Below are 24435 nucleotides of genomic sequence, written 5' to 3'. Positions count from 1 at the left end.
TGGGGTGTTAAAGTCTCCCACTATTATTGTGTGGGAGTCTAAGTCTCTTTGTAGGTCTCTAAGAACTTGCTTTATGAATCTCAGTGCTCCTGTATTGGGTGCATAAACATTTAGGATAGTTAGCTCTTCTTGTTACATTGATCCCTTTACCATTATGTAATACCATTCTTTGTCTTTTTTGATCTTGGTTCATTTAAATTTTGTTTTATCAGAGACTAGAATTGCAACCCTTTTTTTTTTCTTGCCATTTGCTCAGTAAATCTTCCTCTATCCCTTTATTTTGAGCCTCTCTTTGTCTTTGCACATGAAATGGGTCTCCTGAATACAGCACACCAATGGGTTTTGACTCTTTATCCAACTTGCCAGTCTGTGTCTATTAATCAGGGCATTTAGCCCATTTACATTTAAGATTAATATTGTTATGTGTGAATTTGATCCTGTCATTATGATGCCAGCTGGTTGTTTTGCCCATTACTTGATGCAGTTTCTTCGTAGCGTTGATGGTCGTTACAATTTGGTATGTTTTTCCAGTGGCTGGTATTGGTTGTTCCTTTCCATGTTTAGTGCTTCCTTCAGGAGCTCTTGTAAGGCAGGCCTGGTGGTGACAAAATCCCTCAGCATTAGCTTGTCTGTAAAGGATTTTATTTCTCCTCTTATGAAGCTTAGTTTGGCTGGATATGAAATTCTGGGTTGAAAACTATTTTCTTTAAGAATGTTGAATATTGGCTCCCACTCTCTTCTAACTTACACGGTTTCTGTAGAGAGATCTGCTGTTAGTCTGATGGGCTTCCCTTTGTGGGAAACCCAACCTTTCTTTCTGGCTGCCCTTAACATTTTTTCCTTCATTTCAACCTTGGTGAATCTGAGAAGATTATATGTCTTGGGATTAATCTTCTTGAGGCATATCTTTGTGGTGTTCTCTGTATTTCCTGAATTGGATATTGGTCTGTCTTGCTAGGTTGGGAAAGTTCTCCTGGAAAATATCCTGAAGAGTGTTTTACAACTTGGTTCCATTCTCCCTGTCACTTTCAGGTACACCAATCAAGTGTAGGTTTGGTCTTTTCACATAGTCCCATATATCTTGGAGGCTTTGTTCATTCCTTTTCATTTTTTCTCTATTCTTGTCTTCACATTTTATTTTATTAATTTGGTCTTCAATCTCTGATATCCTTTCTCCCACTTGATTGATTTGGCTATTGATACTTGTATATGCTTCATGAAGTTCTCGTGCTGTGTTTTTCAGCTCCATCAGGTCATTTATGTTCTTCTCTAAACTAGTTATTCTAGTTAGCATTTCCTGTAATCTTTTATCAAGGTTCTTGGCTTCCTTGGATTGGGTTAGAACATGATCCTTTAGTACAGAGGAGTTGGTTATTACCCACCTTCTGAAGCCTACTTCTGTCAATTCGTCACACTCATTCTCCATCCAGTTTTGTTCCCATGGTGGCAAGGAGTTGTGATCTTTTGGAGGAGAAGAGGCATTCTGGTTTTTGGAATTTTCAGCCTTTTTGCACTGGTTTTTCCTCTTCCTCATGAATTTATATACCTTTGGTCTTTGATGTTGGTGACTTTTGGATGGGGTTTTTGCATGGTTGTCCTTTTTGTTGATGTTGATGCTATTCTTTCCTTTTGTTAGTTTTCCTTCTAACAGTCAGGCCCCTCTTCTGCAGGTCTGTTGGAGTTCTGGATGTTCACTCCAGACACTGTTTGCCTGGATATCACCAGCAGAGCCTGCAAAACAGCAAAGATTGCTGCCTGCTCCTTCCTCTGGAAGCTTCATCTCAGAGGGGCACTGACCAAATGCCAGCCAGAGCTCTCCTGTATGAGGTGTCTGTCGACCCCTGCTGGGAGGTGTCTCCCCATTAGGAGGCACGGGGGGTCAAGGATCCACTTGAGGAATCAGTCTGTCCCTTAGCAGAGCTCGAGTGCTGTTTTGGGAAATCTGTTGCTCTCTTCAGAGCCAGCAGGCAGAAATGTTTAAGTCTGCTGAAGCTGTACCTACAACCACCACTTTCCCCATGTGCTCTGTCCCAGGGAGATGGGAGTTTTAGCTGTAAGCTCCTGAATGGGGTTGCTGCCTTTCTTTCAGAGATGTCCTTCCCAGAGAGATGGAATCTAGAGATACAGTCTGGCTACAGCAGCTTTGCTGAGCTGCAGTGGGCTTCACCTAGTCCCAACTTCCCTGCCACTTTGTTTACGCTATGAGGGGCAAACCACCTACTCAAGCCTTAATAATGGCAGATTCCTTTCCCCCTACCAAGCTCAAGTATCCCAGGTCAACTTCAAACTACTGTGCTGGCAGTGAGAATTTCAAGCCAGCAGATCTTAGCTTGCTGGGCTCTCCGGGGGTGGGATCCACCGAGCAAGACCACTTGGCTCCCTGGCTTCAGCTCCCTTTCCAGGCAGTGAATGGTTTCGTCTTGCTGGCACCACTGGGGTATGAAAAAAAATCCGGCAGCTAGCTCGGTGTCTGCCCAAGCAGTCACCCAGTTTTGTGCTTGAAACCCAGGGCCCTTGTGGTATAGGCAGCCAAGGAAATCTGGTATGCGGGTTGTGAAGACAGTGGGAAAAGTGTAGTATCTGGGCTGCATAGCACCGTCCCTTATGGCACAGTCCCTCATGGCTTCCCTTGGCTAGGGGAGGGAGTTCCCCAACCCTTTGCACTTACTTGGTGAGGAAATGCCCCACCCTGCTTCTGCTCACTCTCCGTGGGCTGCACCCACTGTCTAACCAGTCCCAGTGAGATGAACCAGGTACCTCAGCTGGAAATGCAGAAACTGCCTGCTTTCTGTGTTGATCTCACCGGGAGCTAGAGACCGGAACTGTTCCTATTTGGCCATCTTGCTTTTATCTCCATTTCTCTATTCTTTAGCTTTGTCATTGTAAATTTCAGCTAATACCTACCTTATAAGATTGTTTTATTGGTTATATGTGATAGTATAGATACAGTACCTGAAATGTAAGAAAATAAAGAGCTCAATTTAGAAACGATAAAAAATAAGTGTAAGATGGCCAATTAGAAGCAGCTGAAGTCTACAGCACTCACAGAGAGTGAACGAAAGTAATGAGTGAATTCAGCACCTTCAACTGAAATATACAGGTTCTCACATTGGGACTGACTAGGCAAATAACTCGACCCACAGAGAACAAAGAAAAGTAGGGTGGAGGTGACAGTCCAGCCAGGAGCAGCACTGAGCCAAAGGAACCCCAACCCCCAGCCAAGGGAAGCAGTGAGTGATTATGCCACCCCACCCCAGAAACTATGCTTCTCCCACTGACCTTTACAACCTGTGAATCAGGAGATCCCATTGGGAGCCCATGCCACCAGGGCCTTGGGTCCAATATACAGAGCTGTGTGGAGTCTCAGCAGAGCAGCTGCCAGGTACACACAGAGACCTGGGAGTTTTACATATTCTGGCCCCAGGATCCCTTGCAATGTGAAAGATCCATGTGTACATATGGATTCAGCCCCCTAGGAAGGGGAGTGAATCCAGGGAGCCAAGCACTGTCATTCTGAAGGCCCCACTTCTACAGCACCTCACAAGCTAAGACTCACTGGCTTGGAATTTTAGCTAGCCAATGGCAACAGGCTGGAGTCTGCCCGAGACAGGACCAAGCTCTTTGGGGAAGGGGCAGTCACCATGTCTGCAGTTTGGTAGACTCAGCCATTGCAGTCTGCCAGCTTTGAAGAATAAAAATGGTTTGGATGAAGAAGAGTCCCCACAACACAGTGCAGCTGCTTCGTCAGATTGTGGCCAGACTGCTTCTTTAAGCAGGACCCTGATCCATTCCCACATATCTTTCCAACCTGTGAATCAGGAGATCCCCTTGGGAGCCTACACCACCAGGGCATTGGGTCCAATACATAGAGCTGTGTGGAGCCTCAGTGAGTGAGGCTCTGGGTGGGACCTCCCCTTAGGGCCTTCAGTCACTCCAGTCAGGGTTCTGTGGACAGAGTGCTGATCTCTCTGGACAGATCTCCCAAGGGGAAGGGTGGCCACTATTTCTCTGGTTTGGTAGACTCAACCATTCCAGACTGCCAGCTTTGAAGAATACAAATGGTCTGGACAAGGAAGGGTTCCCTCTAATGTGGCCAGATTGCTTTTTTAAGCAGGTCCCCGATCCTGTTCCTCCTGCCTGAGTAAGACCTCCCAAGAGGGATCTCCAGCCACCTCCTACTGGCACATTTGGGCCAGCAATGAGTCAGCCCCTCCCTGGAATGGAGTTTCCAAAGGAAGGAGCAGATTGCCATCTTTGCTATTTTGCAGGCTTCACTGGTGATACCTCCAGGTATGGGAAAAACTGAGGCAACTAGGGTCTGAAACAGACCCCAGCAAACAGCAGCAGCCCTATAAAGAGTGACCTGAAGGTTAAGAGAAAAACAAACAAAGAGAAAACAACAGCAACAACAAAAAGACCCCACAAAAACACCATTCAAAGGGAAGTAACCTCAAAGATTTAATGTAGATAAACCCACAAACACAAGAAAAGATCAATTCAAAAAAGCTGAAAACTCAAAAAGTCAGAGTCCCTCTTCTCTTCCAAATGACTGCAACACCTCTCCGGAAAGGGCACAGAACTGGGCTGAGGCTGAGATGGCTGAATTCACAGAAACAGGCTTCAGAAGGTGGGTAATAATGAACTTCACTGAGCTAAGGGAGCATGTTGTAACCCAATGCAAAGAAGCTGAGAATCATGATAAAACAATGCAGGAGCTGATAGTCAGAATAGCCAGTTTAAGGAGGGACATAACCAACCTGACAGAGCTGAAAAACAACACAAGAACTTCACAATGCAATCACAAGTATCAATAGCAGAGTAAGACCAAGCAGAGGAAAGAATCCCAAAGCTTGAAGACTATCTTTCTAAAATAAGACAGGCAGATAAGAATAGAGAAAAAAGAATAAAAAGGAATGACCAAAACCTCTGAGAACTATGGTATTATGTAAAGAGACCAAACCTATGACTGATTGGGGTACCTAAAAGATACAATGGAATCAAGTTGGAAAACGTACTTCATGATATCATTCAGGAGAACTTCCCCACCTAGCAAGACAGGCCAACACTCAAAGTCGGGAAATCTAGAGAACTCCAGTAGGATACTCCATGAGAAGATCAACCCCAAAACAAATAATCATCAGTTCTCCAAGGTCGAAATCAAAGAAAAAATGTTAAGAGCAGCCAGAGAGAAAGGCCAGGTCACCAACAAAGGGAAACCCATCAGACTAACAGTGGACCTCTCAGTGGAAACTCTGCAAACCAAAAGAGATTGGAGACCAATATTCAACATTCTTAAGGAAAAGAATGTCCAACCCAGAATTTCATATCTGGCCAAACTAAGCTTCATAAGTGAAGGAGAAATAAGATCCTTTTCAGGCAAGCACATAGTAGGAAAACTCATCACCACTGGGCCTGCCTTGCAAGAGCTCCTGAAGGAAACACTAAATATGGAAAGAAAAAACCATTACCATCGCTACAGAAACACACTGAAGTACACAGACCAGTGACACTATGAAGCAACCACATAAACAAGTCTGCAAAATCACTAGTTAGCATCATGATGATGGGATCAAATTCACACATAACAATACTAACCTTAAATGTGAATGAGCTAAATGCCCCAATTAAAAGACACAGAATGGTAATCTGGATAAAGAGCCAATACCTATTGGTATGCTGCCTTCAGAGACCCATCTCACATGCAAAGACACACATAGGTTCAAAATTAAGGAATGCAGAAAAATTTACGAAGCAAATGGAAAAGAGAGAAAAGCAGGGTTTGTGATCCTAGTTTCTGTCAAAATAGACTTTAAGCCAACAAAGATTAAAAAAGACATAGAAGGGCATTACATAATGGTAAAGGGTTCAATTCAACAAGAAGAGTTACTATTCTAAACAAATGTGCACCCAATACAGGAGCACTCAGATTCATACAGCAAGTTCTTAGAAACCTACAAAGAGGTTAGACTTAGACTCTCACACAATAATGGCTGGAGAATTTAATGTCCCACTGACAATCTTAGATAGATCATCAAGATAGAAAATTAACAAAGATATTCATGGCTTGAACTCAGCTTTGGATCAAGTGGACCTGATAGATATCTACAGAACTCTCCACCCCAAAATAAGAGAATACACATTCTTTTCATCATCACCTGGCACTTACTCTAAAATTGATCACACAACTGGAAGTAAAACATTCCTCAGCAAATGCAAAAGAACTGAAATAAAATCAGTCTCTCAGACCACAGTGCAATCAAATTAAAACTCCAGATTAAGATATTTACTCAAAGTCACACACCTACACGGAAATTAAACAACCTACTTCTGAATGACTCTTGGGTAAATCATGAAATTAAGGCAGAAATGAAGTTACTTAAAACCAATGAGAACAAAGAGACAATGTACCACAATCTCTAGGACACAGTTAAAACAGTGTTAAGAGAGAAATTTACAGCATTAAATGCCCACATCAAAAAACTAGAAAGATCTCAAGGTGACAATCTAACAGCTTAAATAAAAGAACTAGAAGGCCAAGAGCAAACAAACCCCAAAGCTAACAGAAGACAAGAAACCATCAAGATCAGAGCTGAACTGAAAGAGATTGAGACACACACACACACACACACACACACACACACACAAACCCTTCAAAGAAATCAACGAATCCAGGAGCTGGTTTTTCAAAAAAAATAATCAAACATATAGACCACTAGCTAGACTAATAAAGGATAGAAAAGAATCAAATAAACACAATAAGGAATGTTAAGGGAGAGTATCACCACTGACCCCACAGAAATAAAATCATCAGAGAATACTATAAACACCTCTATGCACAAAATCTAGAAAACTAGAAGAAATGGACAAATTCCTGGACATATACACCCTCCCAAGAGTGACTCGGGAAGAAATTGAATCCCTGAATAAACCAATAATGAGTTCTGAAATTGAGGCAGTAGTAAATAGCCTACCAACCAAAAACAAACAAACAAACAAACAACAACAAAACAAAAACCAACAACAACAATAACACCAGAGGGATTCATGGCTGAATTCTACCCGAAGTACAAAGAAGAGCTGGTACTATTTCTACTGAAACTATCCCAAAAATATTGAAAAGGAGGGACTCCTCCCTAACTCATTCTGTGAAGCCAGTATCATCCTGATACCAAAAACCCAGCAGAGATACAACAAAAAAGGAAAACTTCAGGCCAATATCCTTGATGAACATCAATGCAAAAATTCTCAATAAAGTATTGGCAAACTGAATCCAGCCACACATCAAAAAGCTTATCCACCATAATCAAGTTTGCTTCATCCCCAGGATGCAAGGTTAGTTCAACATACACAAATCAATAAGTGTGATTCATCACATAAACAGAACTAGAGACAAAAACCTCCTGATTATCTCAATAGATGCAGAAAAGGCCTTTGATAAATTTCAATATCCCTTCATGTTAAAAACTCTCAATAAACTAGGTACTGAAGGAATACACCTCAAAATAATAAGAGGTGTATGTGACAAACTGACAGCCAATATCATACTGAATGGGCAAAAGCTGGAAGCATTCCCTTTGAATACTGGCACAAGACTAGGGTGATGTCTCTCACCGATCCTATTTAACACAGTATTGGAAGCTCTGGCAAGAGAGTACTCAAATAGGGAGAGAGGAAGTCAAATTATCTCTGTTTACAGATGACATAATCTTCTATCTAGCAAACCCATCATATCAGCTTCTTAAACTGATAAGCAACTTCTCAGGATACAAAATCAATGTGCTAAAATCTCTAGCATTCCTGTACACCAATAACAGCCAAGCAGAGAGCCAAATCATGAATGAACTGTCATTTGCAATTGCTGCAAAAAGAATAAAATATCTAGGAATACAGCTAACAAGTGAAGGATCTCTTCAGGGGGAACTACAAACTGTTGCTCAAAGAAACCAGAGATGACACAAACAAATGGGAAAACATTCCATACTCATGTATAGAATCAATATCAAAAAAAGAGCATACTGCCCAAAGTAATTTATAGATTTAATGTTATTTCCATTAAACTTCCATTGACATTTGTCACAGAATTAGAAAAAACTATTTTAAAATTCATATGGAACCAAAAAAGAACTTGAACAGTCGAGACAACCCTAAGCAAAAAGAACAAAGCTGGAGGCATCATGCTACCTGACTTCAAACTATACTACAATGCTATGGTAACCAAAACAGCATGGTACTAGTACAAGAAAAGACACATAGACCAATGGAACAGAATAGAGAATTCAGAAATAAGACCACACACCTACAACCCTCTGATCTTCAGCAAACCTGACAAAAACAAACCATGCGGAGAGGATTCTTTATTTAATAAATGGTGCTGGGAGAACTGGCTAGCCATGTGTAGAAAATTGAAACTGGACTCCTTCCTTACACCATATACAAAAATCAACCAAGATGGATTAAAGACTTAAGTGTAGGCCAGACATGGTGCCTTACACCTATAATCCCAGCACTTTGGGAGGCCAACTCACCTGAGGTCAGGGAGTTCAAGATCAGGTTGGCCAACATAGTAAAACCTTGTCTCTACTAAAAACACAAAAAATAGCTGGGCATGGTGGCACACACCTATAATCCTAGCTACTCGGGAGCTAAGGCAGGAGAATCGCTTGAACCTGGGAGGCGGAGGTTGCAGTAAGCCTATATTGCCCTACTGCCCTCCAGCTTGGGCAACAGAGTGAGACTCTATCTCAAAAAAAAGAAAAAAAGGAATACTTAAGTTTAAAACCCAAATCTATAAAAATCCTAAAAGAAAATCTAGGTAATATCATTCAGGAAGTAGGCATGGGCAAAATTTCATTATGAGAATGCCAAAAGCAATTGCAACAAAAGCAAAAATTGACAAATGGGATCTAATTAAACTAAAGACCAACAGCAAAAGTGAAAAGACAACCTACAGAATGAGAGAAAATTTTTACAATCTATTCATCTGACAAAGGTCTAATATCCATAGTCTACAAGGAACTTAAACAAATTTACAAGAAGAAAACAAACATTAAACATTGCCTAGTAAAAAGTGGGCAAAGGACATGAACAGACACTTCTCAAAAGAAGACATACATGCAGCCAACAAACATATACAAAAAAGCTCAACATCACTGTTTATTAAAGAAATGAAAATCAAAACCAAAATAAGATACCATCTCACACCAGTCAGGATGGCTTTAATCAAAGTCAAAAAACAGCAGATGCTGGCGAGGTTGTGAAAAAAAGGAATACATTTATACTCTTGGTGGGAGTTTAAATTAGTTCAACCATTGTGGAAAACAGCATGGTGATTTCTCAAAGACCTAGAGGCAGAAATATCATTTGACCCAGCAATTCCATTACTCTTTATATACCCAAAGGATTATAAATTGTTCTGTTATAAAGATGCATGCACACATATGTTCACTGCAGCACTATTCACAATAGCAAAGACATGGAATCAACCCAAATGCCCATCAATGACAGACTGGATAAAGAAAATGTGGTACATATGTGCCATGGTATACTATTCAGCCATAATAAGGAACAAGATCATATCATTTGCAAGAGCATGGATGGGGCTGGAAGCCATTATCTTCAGCAAACTAATACAGGAAGAGAAAACCAAACATTGTGTGTTCCTACTTACAAGTATGAGCCGAATGATGAGAACACATGGACCCATGAAAGGGAACAACATACACTGGGGCCTGCCAGGGCTGGGAGTGGAGGGAGAGAGAGTATCAGAAAGAGTAGGCAATGGATGCTAGGCTTAATATCTAGGTGATGGGTTGATAGGTGTAGCAAACCACTATGGCACACGTTTACCTATGTAACAAACCTGCACATCCTGCACATGTACCTCTGTACTTAAAATAAAAGTTGAAGAAAAAAATTTAAAACAAAAGCAAAAATAAGTATAAGTAAAATTTCTACTTCCACCTACTAACATAACTTTAAAAAGTATTCCACTGCCAAAACAGAATGGTTTAAAATGATAGTTGAATATTTTAATTTATGGTCTTTCTCATTTCAATCAAAATGTTTAAATCTATCATTATTCAATAATATACAGAAAACTGAGTAAGTTAAATATATTATACAGTCCCAGAATTAGGATAATGAATTTTGAAAATTACAACCTGAAGTAAGTATGGTCTGGCACAAATAACACCAAATGACTGAATAAACAATTTAAAATAATTCAGTTAAAGGCATAAGTTGCATTTTAATAACTTTAGAAATTAAGATAGGGCATTTTATTTTCTGGTATATTGTTAAATCTATATGCCTGCATTAAGTTCCTGTTAAGTACAGCCTTATAATCTAGATTTTCACCTAAGCTAATGTTGACATATTGGGCTTTTCTCTTCATTAACTCCCAATGATCAATATTGATCTTATGTCCTTGGCTTTTCCCTTATAGCTATTTGTCCTAAATGGGACAACTTCTCATTTTGCTACAGTAAGTAAGATCCCTCTGCTCTTTGACTGGTCTCCCATCTCACTTGGCATAGACTCTCAGTTTCTCATTGTTTCATGTTTTCTCCTGATATGTTCCTTTCTACAAATCTGATTAAAGCATAATGTACTCCTCTGGATAAATGACAAGATGCTTATAAAGAAAAACTCCTGGAGAAAGAATATGATTTGGTTAGCATAAATGGGATGCGTTTACCTTATACTAAATATTGTTTATCTGTTTATTTTCAAATATTTTGACCAATACTATCAATTGGCATGTACATTCTACCTAGTATTAAGTGCAAAATAACTATAAAGAATCTTTTTAACTTCTTATTTTCCTTTATGTACACAGGATTATTGATTGAATCTATATAGCTGAGCTCATTTGAAATGAGTAACATTTTTATCCATTCACATTGCTCAGCAAAGTGAAAATTAGATGTAAGCTATTTATAGTCAACCATTTCAAGGAAGGACAAGCAGAAACCTGCCTACCCATTATATTTCACTTATATTACAACTTGTGTGACTTCTGATCAAGGGATCCCCCAATCTCAAAGGCAATGAGCAATGTCTGGAAGTGATATTGTCCAAGAAGACAGGTCCCACGTGTGCTAAAACCTATGGCATCTATTCAGCCCCCACACAAAGTTATTTTTAAAAGAGTTATGGCACTTTGTCTGTTCACCTTTATGAGGCAATGCCACATTTGGCCAGTAGATAGCACCCAAGATATTCCAATAAATATAGTGAAAAAAATCTCAGTGTGATTATTACTTTGCCAGGGAAACACCAGACAAGTTCATTTTAGATCAGCTGAGGAGGAAAATAGAAGTCCCCAATGCTTAGAAATTGGGATATTTTTTAAAACCAAATCCTAGTAACCTCCTAACGTAAACCTGTACTTTATCAGAGTAGGAAAATTAGCTGACTTGTTTCCTAACACAACTTCTGTTTGAATGTGGGAAGGTACCACACATTTGACACACATTTAGATAACACATGAAAGCAGCACTTGAACAGTGATGCTGAGGTCCGGAGAGACCGTGAAGAACACCATGCCACTGCATTTCACAAAAACAATGAAGAAGACTCAAAAGGCAACACTGTGCCGTACTCACTGATCCTGCTAAAGGGCACAGTGAAAAAGTCACATGCATTTCCGAATGCAATGTTTAAATGATTGAGAACCTGGCTATAAACAAACAAACAAAAATAAATCATAATTACTTAAAACTGGTGGAGAGTGCCTTGGTGTTGTTAAACCTGCTGGTATGGGTAGCTGCTGCTTATGTTTTGACAAGTGATGACATCCTTCTTGCATAGGGAGCAGCTTCATCTTCCTTTAGTGGTAAGAACAGTAAAGAGAGCTGCTTATGTGATATTTGAACCATCATCCACATGTTACAACCTCAGCTCATCTGCTACAACAAGTATGGCTCTACATTTAATAAAGTGATGAGTGTTAAGGAACCAGGCTAGTACAGAAATGTGGGATAAGAAGTTAGAAGACGAGAGTCATTCAGTTAGAGACCTAGTAAAGAAAAACTGTAGGCACCTGAACCAGGAAAGACCTTATCAAGTGGTGATGGGGGTTCAGGCTGTTATACAAATTAGTTTCTAGGAGAGAGGTTTTTGTTCTGTGCTCTCCAGGGTCTCACATCAAGCCTTCTCCAGCTGCCACACCCAGCCCACTTACAGGGACTTACACACAAACTCAGAATGGCTGACCCAGTATCCTGCTCAAGAATTTTAAAATTTGGTTTAAATTGCCTGAAACGACCTTCAGCCACTGAACTTCCTATTCACGTAGGCTATTAAATTTCCTCTGTTGTAGTTGTTTGACTTGTTTGAGCTGTATTTGGGCACTTGCAAACAAAATGCATTATTCATTCATGATAAGTTGTGGGGGTTAGAGGGGCAATGGCGTTTACTCCAATCTCTTATCATGCCAGGTCTCTGTCTTCCCTCTCTTAGGAATTATAAGTATTCTCAAATTGGGAGATTTGCATTTGGTTAGCTAAGATGTTATTTTGTAAATGTGTTTTCCCCTCATTGTCCATTCATAATCATCTTGGTACAGGAAATAGGCACACCAGAGCTCCGGGCTCCCCCGCAGAGTAAGCTTACGGTAGTCCAAAGAGGCACTGACCCTGGGGCCTAGTCTTGATCTGCCACAATCTGGCTGTGTGACTTTGGGGATGGAATATCACTTTCTCTCTCTGATCCTCAGCTTCTTCATCTACAAACTGAAGAGGTTAAAGAAGATGTTCCAACTCTAACCTTCCATGGTCCTGTTCCCTGCCTTCTCTCCATATATGAAGCAACATTTGAGGCAGGTTAAATAATTCCCTTGTAATGAAAGCTGTCATATTTGATGTACAAGTAGACAAGGTGATTATTCAGTTAAATAATCATGCATCCATGGACGATGCATGGGAACACACGTGGAACGATAATGACAGGTTTATCTCTAGCTACCCACGGAAAGAAAATGACAGGTTTATCAGTCATTTACCAAATCATTCTGATTTGGTAGAGATGTAATATTGGCACCCAGAAAGAAGCTCTTTACTGCCTTATCAGTCTTGAGTGATGTTCTCTTGACCCAGGTGCCCTTTCATCACAGGGCCTGCTGGGATCCTGCCTGCCTCCCTTCCCCTCTAGCCTCTCCTCTTGACTACTCATAGTTGCATCAACCACCAACACACTCTTGTTACCTCCTTCCAGCATCCAAGTGAAGAGATAATGAAGAGGTAGTGTTGCGGCCACCAAAGGTTGGGAGAAAAGCACTTTAACTACAGATTAGTTAATTGTGTTTAAACCTGGAACAAATGATAAATTTATGCAATAAACTTTATTATTCCTCCAATCGTGCCAAATATTTACAAAGAAAATGTCCAGTTCTTGCCTGAGAAGGCCCTGTAGAATCAAGAAAGTAAATAGATCCTAATGAGAGTTAGTTAAAGCTTCAGTGTATTCCAACGATTAGGGCTATAATTCTGTAGAGGATGGAAGAAAGGCAGGAAGGAAGGGAAGGATAGAGGGAGGGTGGAGAAAAGAAACCCAACTTCCTGGTACAGTAGTAGTGCACAAACATGGCTGTATGTTGAAATATCCTGGGTGAAAAATATCAACGTTCAAGCCCACCCTCAGTGATGTTTGAAGTTCCGTGTGATTCTATTATGCAATTCAATACAATACAGCATTATATTTCATTAAATAAGTGACTCAATTACTAAAGAAGAGTGGCCACTCAAAGGGATTTTATAATAGTTGTTAAGAATTGTTATCAAAAACCCCACCAGCTTCTTATTGCAGAGGTCTAAGAAGCTGGAAGCCTTCCTGAGAATTTCCCCTATCCTTGCGGTAAATGCTACCATGTTCTGGAATCCTGAGTCTGAGGGCTGCCCAGTAGCCTTATGCCATATCATTCCCTTTCCCTCATACCCTTTTAAAATTACTGCCAGAACAATGCTTCAGGATCCTTACAGTAAAATCTGTTTTCCTGATCATAAGATAGACCCTGAGGCTTTTAGCATCCATAGATCATTGTCACATCTATTATTAGCTAGAGGTTCATTTGTTGACTACATCAAAACTTTTGTAACTGCTGGACAATTGGAAAATACCTGAGGCAGAGTAATGAACTGGAACAAGCAGTGCACTGAAAAATCTCAGGCCTTTGAATCAATTTACGGATCTACCCATGCATCTCTAGGTGACTTGAAGCAAGTCACAGAACTTTTCACGCCTGTTTTCTTAACTGCAAAGGGAGAAAGTTGAATACTATCTAATATCCACTTGAAACTCTGAAATGCATACTATTTCCTTCTCCACTTTCTGGTAATGATACTAATGAACAGTAAAGGATGAGAAAGTTAAGTACAGAGGAGAAGCACCAGAAAAATCTAATGGTCTGGATGAGCCATAAGTTGACAAATTTGATCTCAAAGCATTCAACATATCCCTAGATATGTTCTTTGCTTTTAAAAGACTATAATTGGATCATGTAGCAGTAAAATTTGGTAGGTCCCACTTTCTACTACGGGTTTGTATGAGGGGGGAAAAAAAACAACAACAACAACATTCTCTTTCCCCTCACACTGTGAAGAGTACCTTGCAAAATGAGAAAGCACTGATCTGATTCTCTAGTTGTTAAATAGACTGGAAAAGAGAAAAAGCGGTGAAAAACAAACAAACAAACAAACAAAAAAACAACAACACTCTTCTACTATGCTAGAAAAGTTTAAAAATATTCAAACCCCAAGTTTAGTTCCTGTTCACAGTTCACTGCTCACTGTTGCCCTTGTACCCACATCTCCCTATTCCTCTATTCCTTTCTTTCCACCTACCACGACCACTCCTCATTCTGCCTCTATATCTTCATATCTCTTCATGCATGATTTGTCTACTCCAAAAAAGGTTTACGACTCCATAATTTCCTGCAGATTGCATCTAAACTGTTTAGCTTGGCATTCCCAGATCTCTATAGTGCAGCCTATAACCTAACTTTCTTCTCACTTTTCCTCAACATATTTTCTCCAGCCAGTCTGGACTGCTTATTGTTCATCCCTCAGTTATGCCCTATAAAAACCCTCCACTCTGCCTTTGCTCATTCTGCTTCTCCCATACAGAATGACCTCCTCCATTTTCTCCCATGTAGACTAATCCTGGCCATTCTTGGAAACTGAGCTAACTCACGTTTCGCCTCTTCCAAGAAGCATTCATGCTGGCCTACAATGATCTTTCCTTTCTCCAGCTGTACTAAACAGCACTTACATTTTGCTGTATTGTCTACTGTGTTTTGTTTATTGCATATTTCTCAGACTGCATGCTGCTGGAGGACAATGTCTTAAATACTTCTATTTTTCTGCCTCTCTTCATCCTTTTCTTCTCCCTCTCTCCCTTTCTTCTTTCCATTCTTTCTTTCTCTTTACTGTAGTCTGTACAGCAAAATTTGGGGGGGATCCAGAAAGATCAGTAGTTATTTTATAAATAAACACAGTAATGCCAGACTTAGGTTAGTGGGGCTGTTAGTGCTTCACTTTTACCTGGCCTGATCACTGGGGCACGAAAGTTCACTAGTGTTTTTTAGCTTTCAACTTGGAATTCAACATCCCTCAGCATGTTTCTTTGTAAGACTACTTAGTGTTACTAGGGCACATGTCTGAGTTTAGGTTCTACTTTTAAACTTTACGTAGTTTCTCAAAAGAACAGAAATGATCTAAGACATATGAACAAATTGAAGGAAAAAAGTGAACTATTCCAGTAATTAAACAACTTTGTTATTTATTTATTTTATTTTATTTTACTTTATTTTATTTTATTTTCAGATGGAGTTTCACTCTTGTTGCCCAGGCTGGAGGGCAATGGCATGATCTTGGCTCACTGCAACCTCTGCATCCCAGGTTCAGGTGATTCTCCTGCCTCAGCCTCCCTAGTAGCTGGGATTATAGGCAGGTGTCACCACGCCTGGCTAATTTTATATTTTTAGTAGAGACGAGGTTTCTCCATGTTGGTCAGGCTGGTCTTGAACTCCTGACCTCAGGTGATCCGCCCGCCTTGGCCTCCCAAAGTGCTGGGATTACAGGTGTGAGCCACCGCACTCAGCCTATTTATTTCAATAATGTGTTAAATCATGCCCTCCTCATTTACAGAGTCTGTGATAGCGGAATTGCAAACTACCAAATTACCAAATGGAGACAGGACCTCACCTTCTGGCTCTATAGATGAGTCAGCTGTGCTGAGCTCAGGCAGAGACATCAAGTCTAAATGAGGTAGTGCCTCTTGCAAAGCAGTTAGCCTCTCTCCCCTTCCAGCTGTACCTCTTCAGAAAGGGGTTCCTCTGTTTCCACAAAACCCTTCCTATTATGTCCGTTTTGTTTTAAAAAGGTTGTCTGTAAATAAGATGCAGCCCTCTCCGGGGACCCAAAGTTGGGCAAGATCAACCAATAGAGACACTTCCAGTTTTTGAAATCCTCTTATTTGTGCTTTTAGGACAGAATCATTTTCTAGAACTGGTAGAACAGGGCTCTAAGTCTTGGTAAAGAGGGAATTTTTGTAGGGATGAGGAGTGGAATGGGTGAGATATAGATTTGGATATGCAAATAGTGGTTTTGTTTTTGAGCCTGTTGCAAGGCAAAAGGAGAGTCTGAGATCAAACAGAAATGAGATGCAGGTAGTGCATCCTTTGCCATGGAACCCCCAGTCAGGCTTATCATGGGTTTAGGGAGGATGCAGCCCCTTGCTTGCCACTCTCCCTCCCTACAGGAAATGGAGTTGTACTGGAAAGATACCCTACCTGCAGGCTCAAGGACAACACACTCTCAAATTCACACTGGGATCCCAGAACACTCTGGAATAACCTCCCTCCCCATCTGCGCAATCTTGGCACACTCAGTGAAAGGAATAGTAGGACTTTGCCCTAGTCAAAGCAATTCTCCTGCCTTTGAAACCAAGGCTGCTCTGCTTCAACCACTAAGATTTAACAACCCTCCTTCATTTCTATTTTGAGGTGGGGGTGGTAAGCAGAGAAGAAGGACCCTTTTTTTTTTTTTTTTTGGTCCAAAAATTACAACCCAATCTGTGCTTTTTGTTGTGTTTTATTTTTTAAAGCCTAGAAATCAATTGCAGTTCTACTCCCTTGCTTCAACATGGTTTTTTCTTCTCTAAGAGCTTTGCGTTTCTAGATGTAAGAAGCAGTCTCGCCTTGCGTATTCTGTTGGAGTAACTGCCTAAAGTCTCATCCCTGGAGAAGTGAATGTATCTCTCTGGACCTTAGGTTTCCTATTCGCTCAATAAAGGGGTGACGAATGACGCCTAAACTCTGATCTACCGTAAAAAAAATGCAGGTCTGTCAGCCCAATTGCCTTTGATTTTTCCTCTCGAGTGTCCAGAACAAAGATAGTAAAAGGTTAAGGACCTCTCCAATGGAGAGTTGTTAACACAGAGGTCGAGGCTCACAGGCACCAGGTTTGCAGCTTCGCCCGGCCTCAGAGATACCCCTCTCCAATATTTCTGAAGTCGGAAGCCGCGGTGGGGTATCCCGTCTTTATTCGGCTTCTCCAAAGCCGGGGCAGAAGGTCTGGGAGCAACTCCGTCTGTCTTCAGGACACCCAGCTGTCTATACCATCCCCAAACCTGAGTAAAGCGGACTTCACCTAGCTCCGTTTCTCACAGTTCTGCTCCTGGTCCCTCGAGGTCCCCATTACTTCCCAACCCCAGAAATCCTTCCAGCCGCACCAGGCACACTTTGCACCCCTTACCCGCGGCTCTGAGAGCTTGGCGCTGCGGTGGAGTAGGGCACTCTCCCAGGGCGTCCTGGGCTCCAGTCCCACCTCCCCGCCCCAGCCTTTCCCGTTCGCAGCCCCCACGCCCCGCCCCAGGACTCTGCAATCGCCTTCCCCTCCTAAACTCTCTGGGCGCTCTCCCGGCGGGCGCACTCCTTCTTGCAGCCACCCAGGAAGAACCTTTCCTTTCCCCCATCCCCAGCCTCCCCAGCCAAAGCGAGATCCAGTCCGTGGACAGGGCGCTTGGCACAGTGGAGCCTCTCGGACCGGCCTTCTGCTGGGCGGGGGTGGAAGGAGGCACCCGGCCTCTCCGGGCTCGGGGGCGCCGGCTGGCCAGGCGTGCTCAGCTCTGCCAGGCATCTGCCCGGCGGGATCGGATCTAGAGAGCAGCCTCGCGCTGAACCTATCACCCAAGCGCCCGAGCCGTCACCTCCCTCCCGCAGGCGCCCCCAGCGCTCACCCCGAGTCCGGCCAAGCCAGAGAGTCCAAGGCGCGACTGGAGCCCCCTGCCGCGTGCCAGAGCTCCAGCGGCCTCGCACGCTCTGTGCCGGCCCCCTCCAAGGAGGGGCGCGCGGGGGCCCGGAGAGACACCTCCGGTCCGCCCACCCTCCCCCTTCCCCGCCCGCCCACCCGGCCCGAGCTGCGCTGCACCGCGCAGCACTCGGATTCCGGGAGGGAAGCGCCGCGCTGTGTCCCTGGCGTCCTCAGTCCTGCCCCGCGAAGTGGAGATGCGCGAGAGGCAGGCGAGGGCGCGCAGCTCGTGAGAAGCCGCGCCAGCCGGCACCATGCGCCTGCGGCCACTGCCTCTCGTGGTGGTCCCCGGCTTGCTGCAGCTGGTGAGTGCCCGGCCCGCGCGCAGCCCCATGCGCCGGGGACGCGTTTCGGCGGGAAAACCGCGCAGGCGGCTGACTTGGAGCCCAGCCTGGGCCTGCTTGGGACGTGGGGTTGGGGACGCTAGGAGGGCAAGGAGTTTTGGGTTGCCTTAGAGGTCGAAAGGAAAGAATTGAAGAATGGAATAGAGGGGATCTAGAGGCGACTGAGGGGCTTAGCACGGGTTGGAACTCGAGCGCTGGGGTAAAGTAAGCAGAAGGTGGCCGGGAAGTAGGTCCGGGAAAAGGAAGAGGTTTATTGGTAAGCGGTCAAGGAGAGGATGGGAGGTAAATAGGATAAGAAGGGGCAGAAAGACCTTCCTCCAGTTCACAGTTCGAGAGGCTTGGTGGTGTTTATTTTTCACGTGGTGTTTTGCCCAGATGCACACAGACACTTCTTCCAAAGCACAGCATAGTGCATGCATCCTCGTTCTCAGAGCCAGCTAGTGGCGGCTTGCTGGGGGAAAACTTAGGCAAAATATGGATTTGGGGGACAGCTTGGATTTCTCTTCGTTTTCCGTCTGGCGCTGGGGACTGGGATGGGGTTTTCTGCCAGCTGGGGACACGGGATGTAACTTTCACGCCCAGCTCCGCGCAGGAGCCCCCTCTCGGGCATCTCGAAGCTGTCTTTTCAGGGAGACATCTCCCGCCTGGTCTGGGTGACTCGGGGGCGCTGAGGAATAAGAAAGATGTTAAAATGTGGTTTGGGGTTCGCGTTGTCACTCTCTTCTCTCTTCCCGCGAGGCGCCACCCTCTCCTCCTCCTGATATACGCCTGTATTCTATATGCATGGCTAATTACAGTTAAGGGAAAACCAAAGTAAGACCTTCAAGAAGAAACTTTTAAAGTAAAATTACAGAAGCGGAGTGTTTTGGCTGGATCAGCCTCTGTGATGGATTTCTTCTGGTCACTTAGCACTTGCCTTGATACGGTGCTAGTAAGAGGGCTTTCTCCTGATGCCATAGTTTCTTGGTCCTCATACTTAAGACTTTGCCCAAGCACTTAGAAGATGTCAATCTGTTCTCTTTCTCTCTCTCTAGTTCTCTTTGTCTCTTTCTTTTCCTATTAGAGGGAAAATCAAGTAACTTTGAAAGTTTCTCTATGATATGTATGATATTGTTAAGGCAGAGGCACTTTGCAAGTTCTGAGGGTGGAAGGAACTCTAAAAGGTGGAGAGACCACTGAGATGCCCGTGGTCCATGCTTGTTACGGTGGAGATGAGCTTCACCTGCACAGCGTTAACTCAGAAAGTCTTCAATGGCATCAAGAAGAAAATGCAATGATATTCCCAAATATCCTTGAATGAGCCATCACATACTGGCTATGTACGATACTGCATGTTAAAATACATTTTACATCTTAGACATTATGAATCCAAAACATATGCCACATTAATCTTTAGTATCCCTTGCTTTAATTTTTTTTTTTTTTTTTTTTTTTAGTCTGGATTCTAATAAAAGATGATCTAACAGAGCAGCATTTATATGCTGTGTGTAAGGAAAAGCCTGGGGAAATCAGGTATTTATGTGGGGGTCTTCAGAATATCTTTACGAATCTTAGTTCATTAATTTTGCATTTAATAAACATGAACTGTGTGCTCCGTAAGCACTGTGATAGGCTCTTAAAGATGAGAAAATATATTTGTGCACGTGTCGGGGAAAAGTTCTCATCCCAGCTACTATATGGGAAATGTTAGAATTTTTTTTTTCCGCACCACCATAGCTAATAAGGAATAGGAAATACGTCTTGAAGGGATTATATGCTCTCCTTGAGAACTAGATTCTAATATTACAGCATGGATTGATTGATTCGCTTTTAAGAAAGCTTATGTCAAATTCGAATCCATTTTGGGATTGTGCTTGGGTTGTAATGTTTTTCTCCTGGAGCGCTTTATCATGGTAAGTGAGGTGGGGAGCTGCAGCCCTGTTGATAAGCACACATTCCTTACGCTGCCATCCCTTCGGACAGTAAAAGGCTGTTTACATTCTCCACATTCTTAGAGCTGTTGCCAGCCTTATAACACAAGGGAGTTAGAATGTGAAAGGAAAACAGAGTGGTTGAGCAGATCTAAATTGAAATATTCCCCAATCCCACCACATGCCCCACTCCAGTAAGTCTCAAAAAGGACAGATCATAATTTGCTCATTTGGATGGCTCATAGTTTTGTTCTACCTTTTTCAGCTGCTATTGAACTTCTTTGTTAAATCCTAACAGCAAGGGGATAAAATGTTTTCTAGATGTGAAATTAGTCTTTTACTTTTCTAGGAACCATATGTACTCAAAAAAATCTGCCCTTTGCTGACATAAGGCTTTTTTTAAAAACAATTTTTTGGTGAGGGAGGAGTGAAGTTACCTTGTTGTCGAAATTGGATTTTACTTTTCCATCTGCACTGCCAGCCAGAAGAACATACTTTAAAAATATATTAAATATTTTAAAAGAGCAATGGATTCATTTGGGCATATCGAACATTTAGTGATATGAAAATTACCTTTTTTTTTCCTGAAAGCAGTTACAGGGAGTTAAGCCCAAATAAGTCACTAACTATGGTTATATATAACATATATAATACATACATATATATGTATATAATACAGTCACAATAACTGTAATTTTTTTTACCTGTTTATGTGATGTTTAAAACTTCTAAGAAAACAGTAACTGGAATTGGTAAATACTGCAGGTAGCCTAGGAAGAATGTGTGTCTGTTACCTGTCCTTGCCCAATTTTCCTGACCTGTGTATCGTGCTTTTAACAGGTGGTTATAGCTAATTAATGGGATTACTATTTGCAATATTTAAATATCCATCTTGAACGTATTCCTTTTTTTAAAATTCTTATTCAGCGACATACTCTTATAAAGAGTATTAAGAGCACGTTATATCTTTTCTGCCATCTAATGAAGAAAAAATTAGCATTTGAAATGAATATTATAACAAAATGCGTGTTGTTTCATCATGATACAAGGTAAAGACTTCACCAGATGTCAACTGTTTACAGATTTGCATGATGATTTGTAACTGGTAATAAGTGTGATTTTTTTGTCTTTAAGTAAAGTGAAGATTATAAAAAAGAATAAATTTTAATTTAAATGAATGGTTAACTAGTGTTTAAGATAAAATTTAGAGCTGATTTAAAAAATCAGTTTCTTACACATTTCAACATGTTTTACTATGATACAATGCTGAGTTTACAAAATAAAGTATCAGTTAAAAGCAATGTAAGTTGGGAAATTTTTAGAATCCTATAAAATCAGATCCTTGTGATGAAAGATGGTAAAGTCTTAGGCTCATCCTTATAGTATCACATAATTTATTAAGGGTACTTGCATTAAAAAAATTAATAATTTTAATATTTGTTTAGTCTGATGATCCAATTTATTTCGTGTTCTGTATTTACAAGAATTGATAACTCTTTACTATCTTTCATTCAAAAATGACAATTTTCCTCATACAGCCTTGATCAATAAATACTGAAATAGTATTTTCCAGTGCCGGATCAATCGTCATCTGTTGGCTATATGAAAATGTGAAGAAAAACAACAACAACAAAAAAACACCACTATATCATTATTATGACTTAAAGTTGGCTGCACATTAAAATTAACTCCTCATTATAAGCATCATTATTTTAGACATTTTAAAAAATGAAAATTAAGATTAGACAATTAAATCCTCGGTTCCAGCCACCCACCTCCCAGTAAAAGTTGTATTCCCTTGGTTTATTCTGATATTATGTTATCTGGTCCAGTTTTAAATGGCTTCCATACAGAAAACTGACTCTTTGGGAAATCATTTTATTGTTTAGTTTCTGAATGGAAAAGAAAAACTTTCTTAACCTTTGTTCTATATTCTTTCGTAATTTTTTCTTATTTATTGTTTTTGATTAATAATTGAAATGCTAAATAAGGCAGAAAACTTTTTTTGAAAAATCTTTTAGAGGTTTATATTGTCAGCTTAAAATATGTAGTTCTTGCCATCAAATGTATTAAGAAATGTTGGTTTATATAAGACATTGCCCACTTTTTATCTATTAAAGAGCTGATCAATACACCTTGAATGATTCAGTCGTTTAGTGGTAGCAATCAAAGATGAATATAAATGTGTCACAGGTTTGTGATTTTGTAAAAGCTCTAGACTGTCTCTTTCTGTTTACATATTCTGCGAACTTTTTTACCTGAAGCTTCACTGGGAAAGATTTGAAAAAAGAATTATAGCCGCACACTCAAGTGCTTACAGTTAAGGCTGTGTCAGCGTTTCTGTAAAGAATCTCATTTCTATCTTAGCCATAAGCATTATTGTTGGTTAGAAGCTGGCATTTAATATCTTGATTTGGAAGTAAATTATTTCAAAACTGCTTTAAAAAATTGGTCCATATGATTTTGAATGCTCCCCATATGAGGCTACTCTCTAGGTATCCTTATAGTATGCAGGATGGTGATTTAACAAACTAATTTCTATATTATTGACTTTGTTACTAAATTAACAAGCACAATCCTATGGTTTTGACTTCCACAATGGTTATAATTTAAGTCGGGATATGTTTAAATGATTTTAGATAACCTTTTCCCAGTTAACATATATATTGTACTGCCGTAAGATTTTCTAACACTATTTCATCATAAGTATTTTTAATTATGCCAAAATCGGTGCCCTTTTATAAGTCTTTATTTACTAATGCATTTTTTTATTAGTTGTGATTTGATTAATGGGATTGATGACAACTCCATTCTTTATTTCAAAATCCTGCTAAATACAAAAGGGATCTAAAGCAATTTACAGTATAAGTTGTGGTATAGATTTTCATATTACAGGAAGAATCCTAAGATGTGATTGACTGAAAACTTCTATTTTATGTTATTTTTTAACTTATGAAAATCTAGATTAAAACTCTCAAACAAGGGTTTGACTCATTATGCTGTAAGATTGGTATGTAATAAGGAATTATCTTTCCTTGTAGAATTACCATTAAAAATCAAATTTCCATTATTTAAAACCAAGTGCGGTAGGAAATATTTTTCTTTTTCTTAGATCATTCACAAAATCAAATCGTTGTATCTAAAATTGCCATTCTTGTGCTCACTTCAGCAGCATGTATACTAAAATTACCATTCTAGTTATTTTTTCATTTCTTAAATGGTAAGACAAGTGAGACATTTTATAAACTTAAACTACAAGGATAATAACGCTGACTTAGATTTCCATATGCTTACATAATTTTAAGTTTCTTTCACACAATTATCACATTCTATTCTCCCAATAAGACTAGAAGATAGAGAAGGATATTTTAAATGTTTCCATTCATGTTTTGGAAAGAACAATGGATTTCATGTCAAAAGACTTGGAGTCTATTTCTGAGTAAGTCGAACATTCAACAAATATTTGTTCACTCAGTTTTGATCCAGACTTTACACTGAGACTAGAGCAGGCGGTGAGAACATAGCAGTCAACAAAACAGAACTGGTCAAAGTGTTTGAGTGTGTGTTTATGTGTGTATGTGCACACCTGTGAATGTGTATGTGTCTTGGACAGTTTGTTTAACTTCCTGAAACCTTTCACCTATAAAATGAAGTCATTAATGACAAAGTAGATAAAAATTTGTTTTTAACATCTCTCCTTTTTAAATATATTGTAACGGGGGTTCTGAATTTTTCTCCATATGATTTATGTCTTTAGTTACTGTATATATATGTTACATATAAATGTAATTGTTTTAAATATACATTTCACATGTATTTTATGCTGTTAACCACATCACAAGTGATTTATATACGTAGAAGTAGATTTAAAAC

At 40.7% G+C, this 24435-nt stretch overlaps 2 protein-coding genes across 2 annotated transcripts in view; one reads left to right on the top strand and one right to left on the bottom strand.

The window, feature by feature from the left end:
• LOC112428596 (uncharacterized) overlaps positions 1-18307 on the bottom strand; it is a 122619-nt gene extending 104312 nt beyond the window's left edge. Inside the window, exon 1 of the mRNA XM_071072680.1 lies at positions 18238-18307. The gene's annotated coding sequence lies outside the window, so the exon portion shown is untranslated. The remainder of the gene's footprint in view (positions 1-18237) is intronic.
• Positions 18308-18414: 107 nt separating this feature from the next.
• LOC105492599 (neurexophilin 2) overlaps positions 18415-24435 on the top strand; it is a 111767-nt gene continuing 105746 nt past the window's right edge. Inside the window, exon 1 of the mRNA XM_011759817.3 lies at positions 18415-18613. Coding sequence (XP_011758119.1) covers positions 18563-18613 — 51 coding nt within the window. The 5' untranslated portion in view covers positions 18415-18562. The remainder of the gene's footprint in view (positions 18614-24435) is intronic.

Source organism: Macaca nemestrina, chromosome 11 (assembly GCF_043159975.1).
Source record: "Macaca nemestrina isolate mMacNem1 chromosome 11, mMacNem.hap1, whole genome shotgun sequence".
NCBI classification, from domain to species: domain Eukaryota; kingdom Metazoa; phylum Chordata; class Mammalia; order Primates; family Cercopithecidae; genus Macaca; species Macaca nemestrina.
This window is presented reverse-complemented; position numbering and strand designations above follow the sequence as displayed.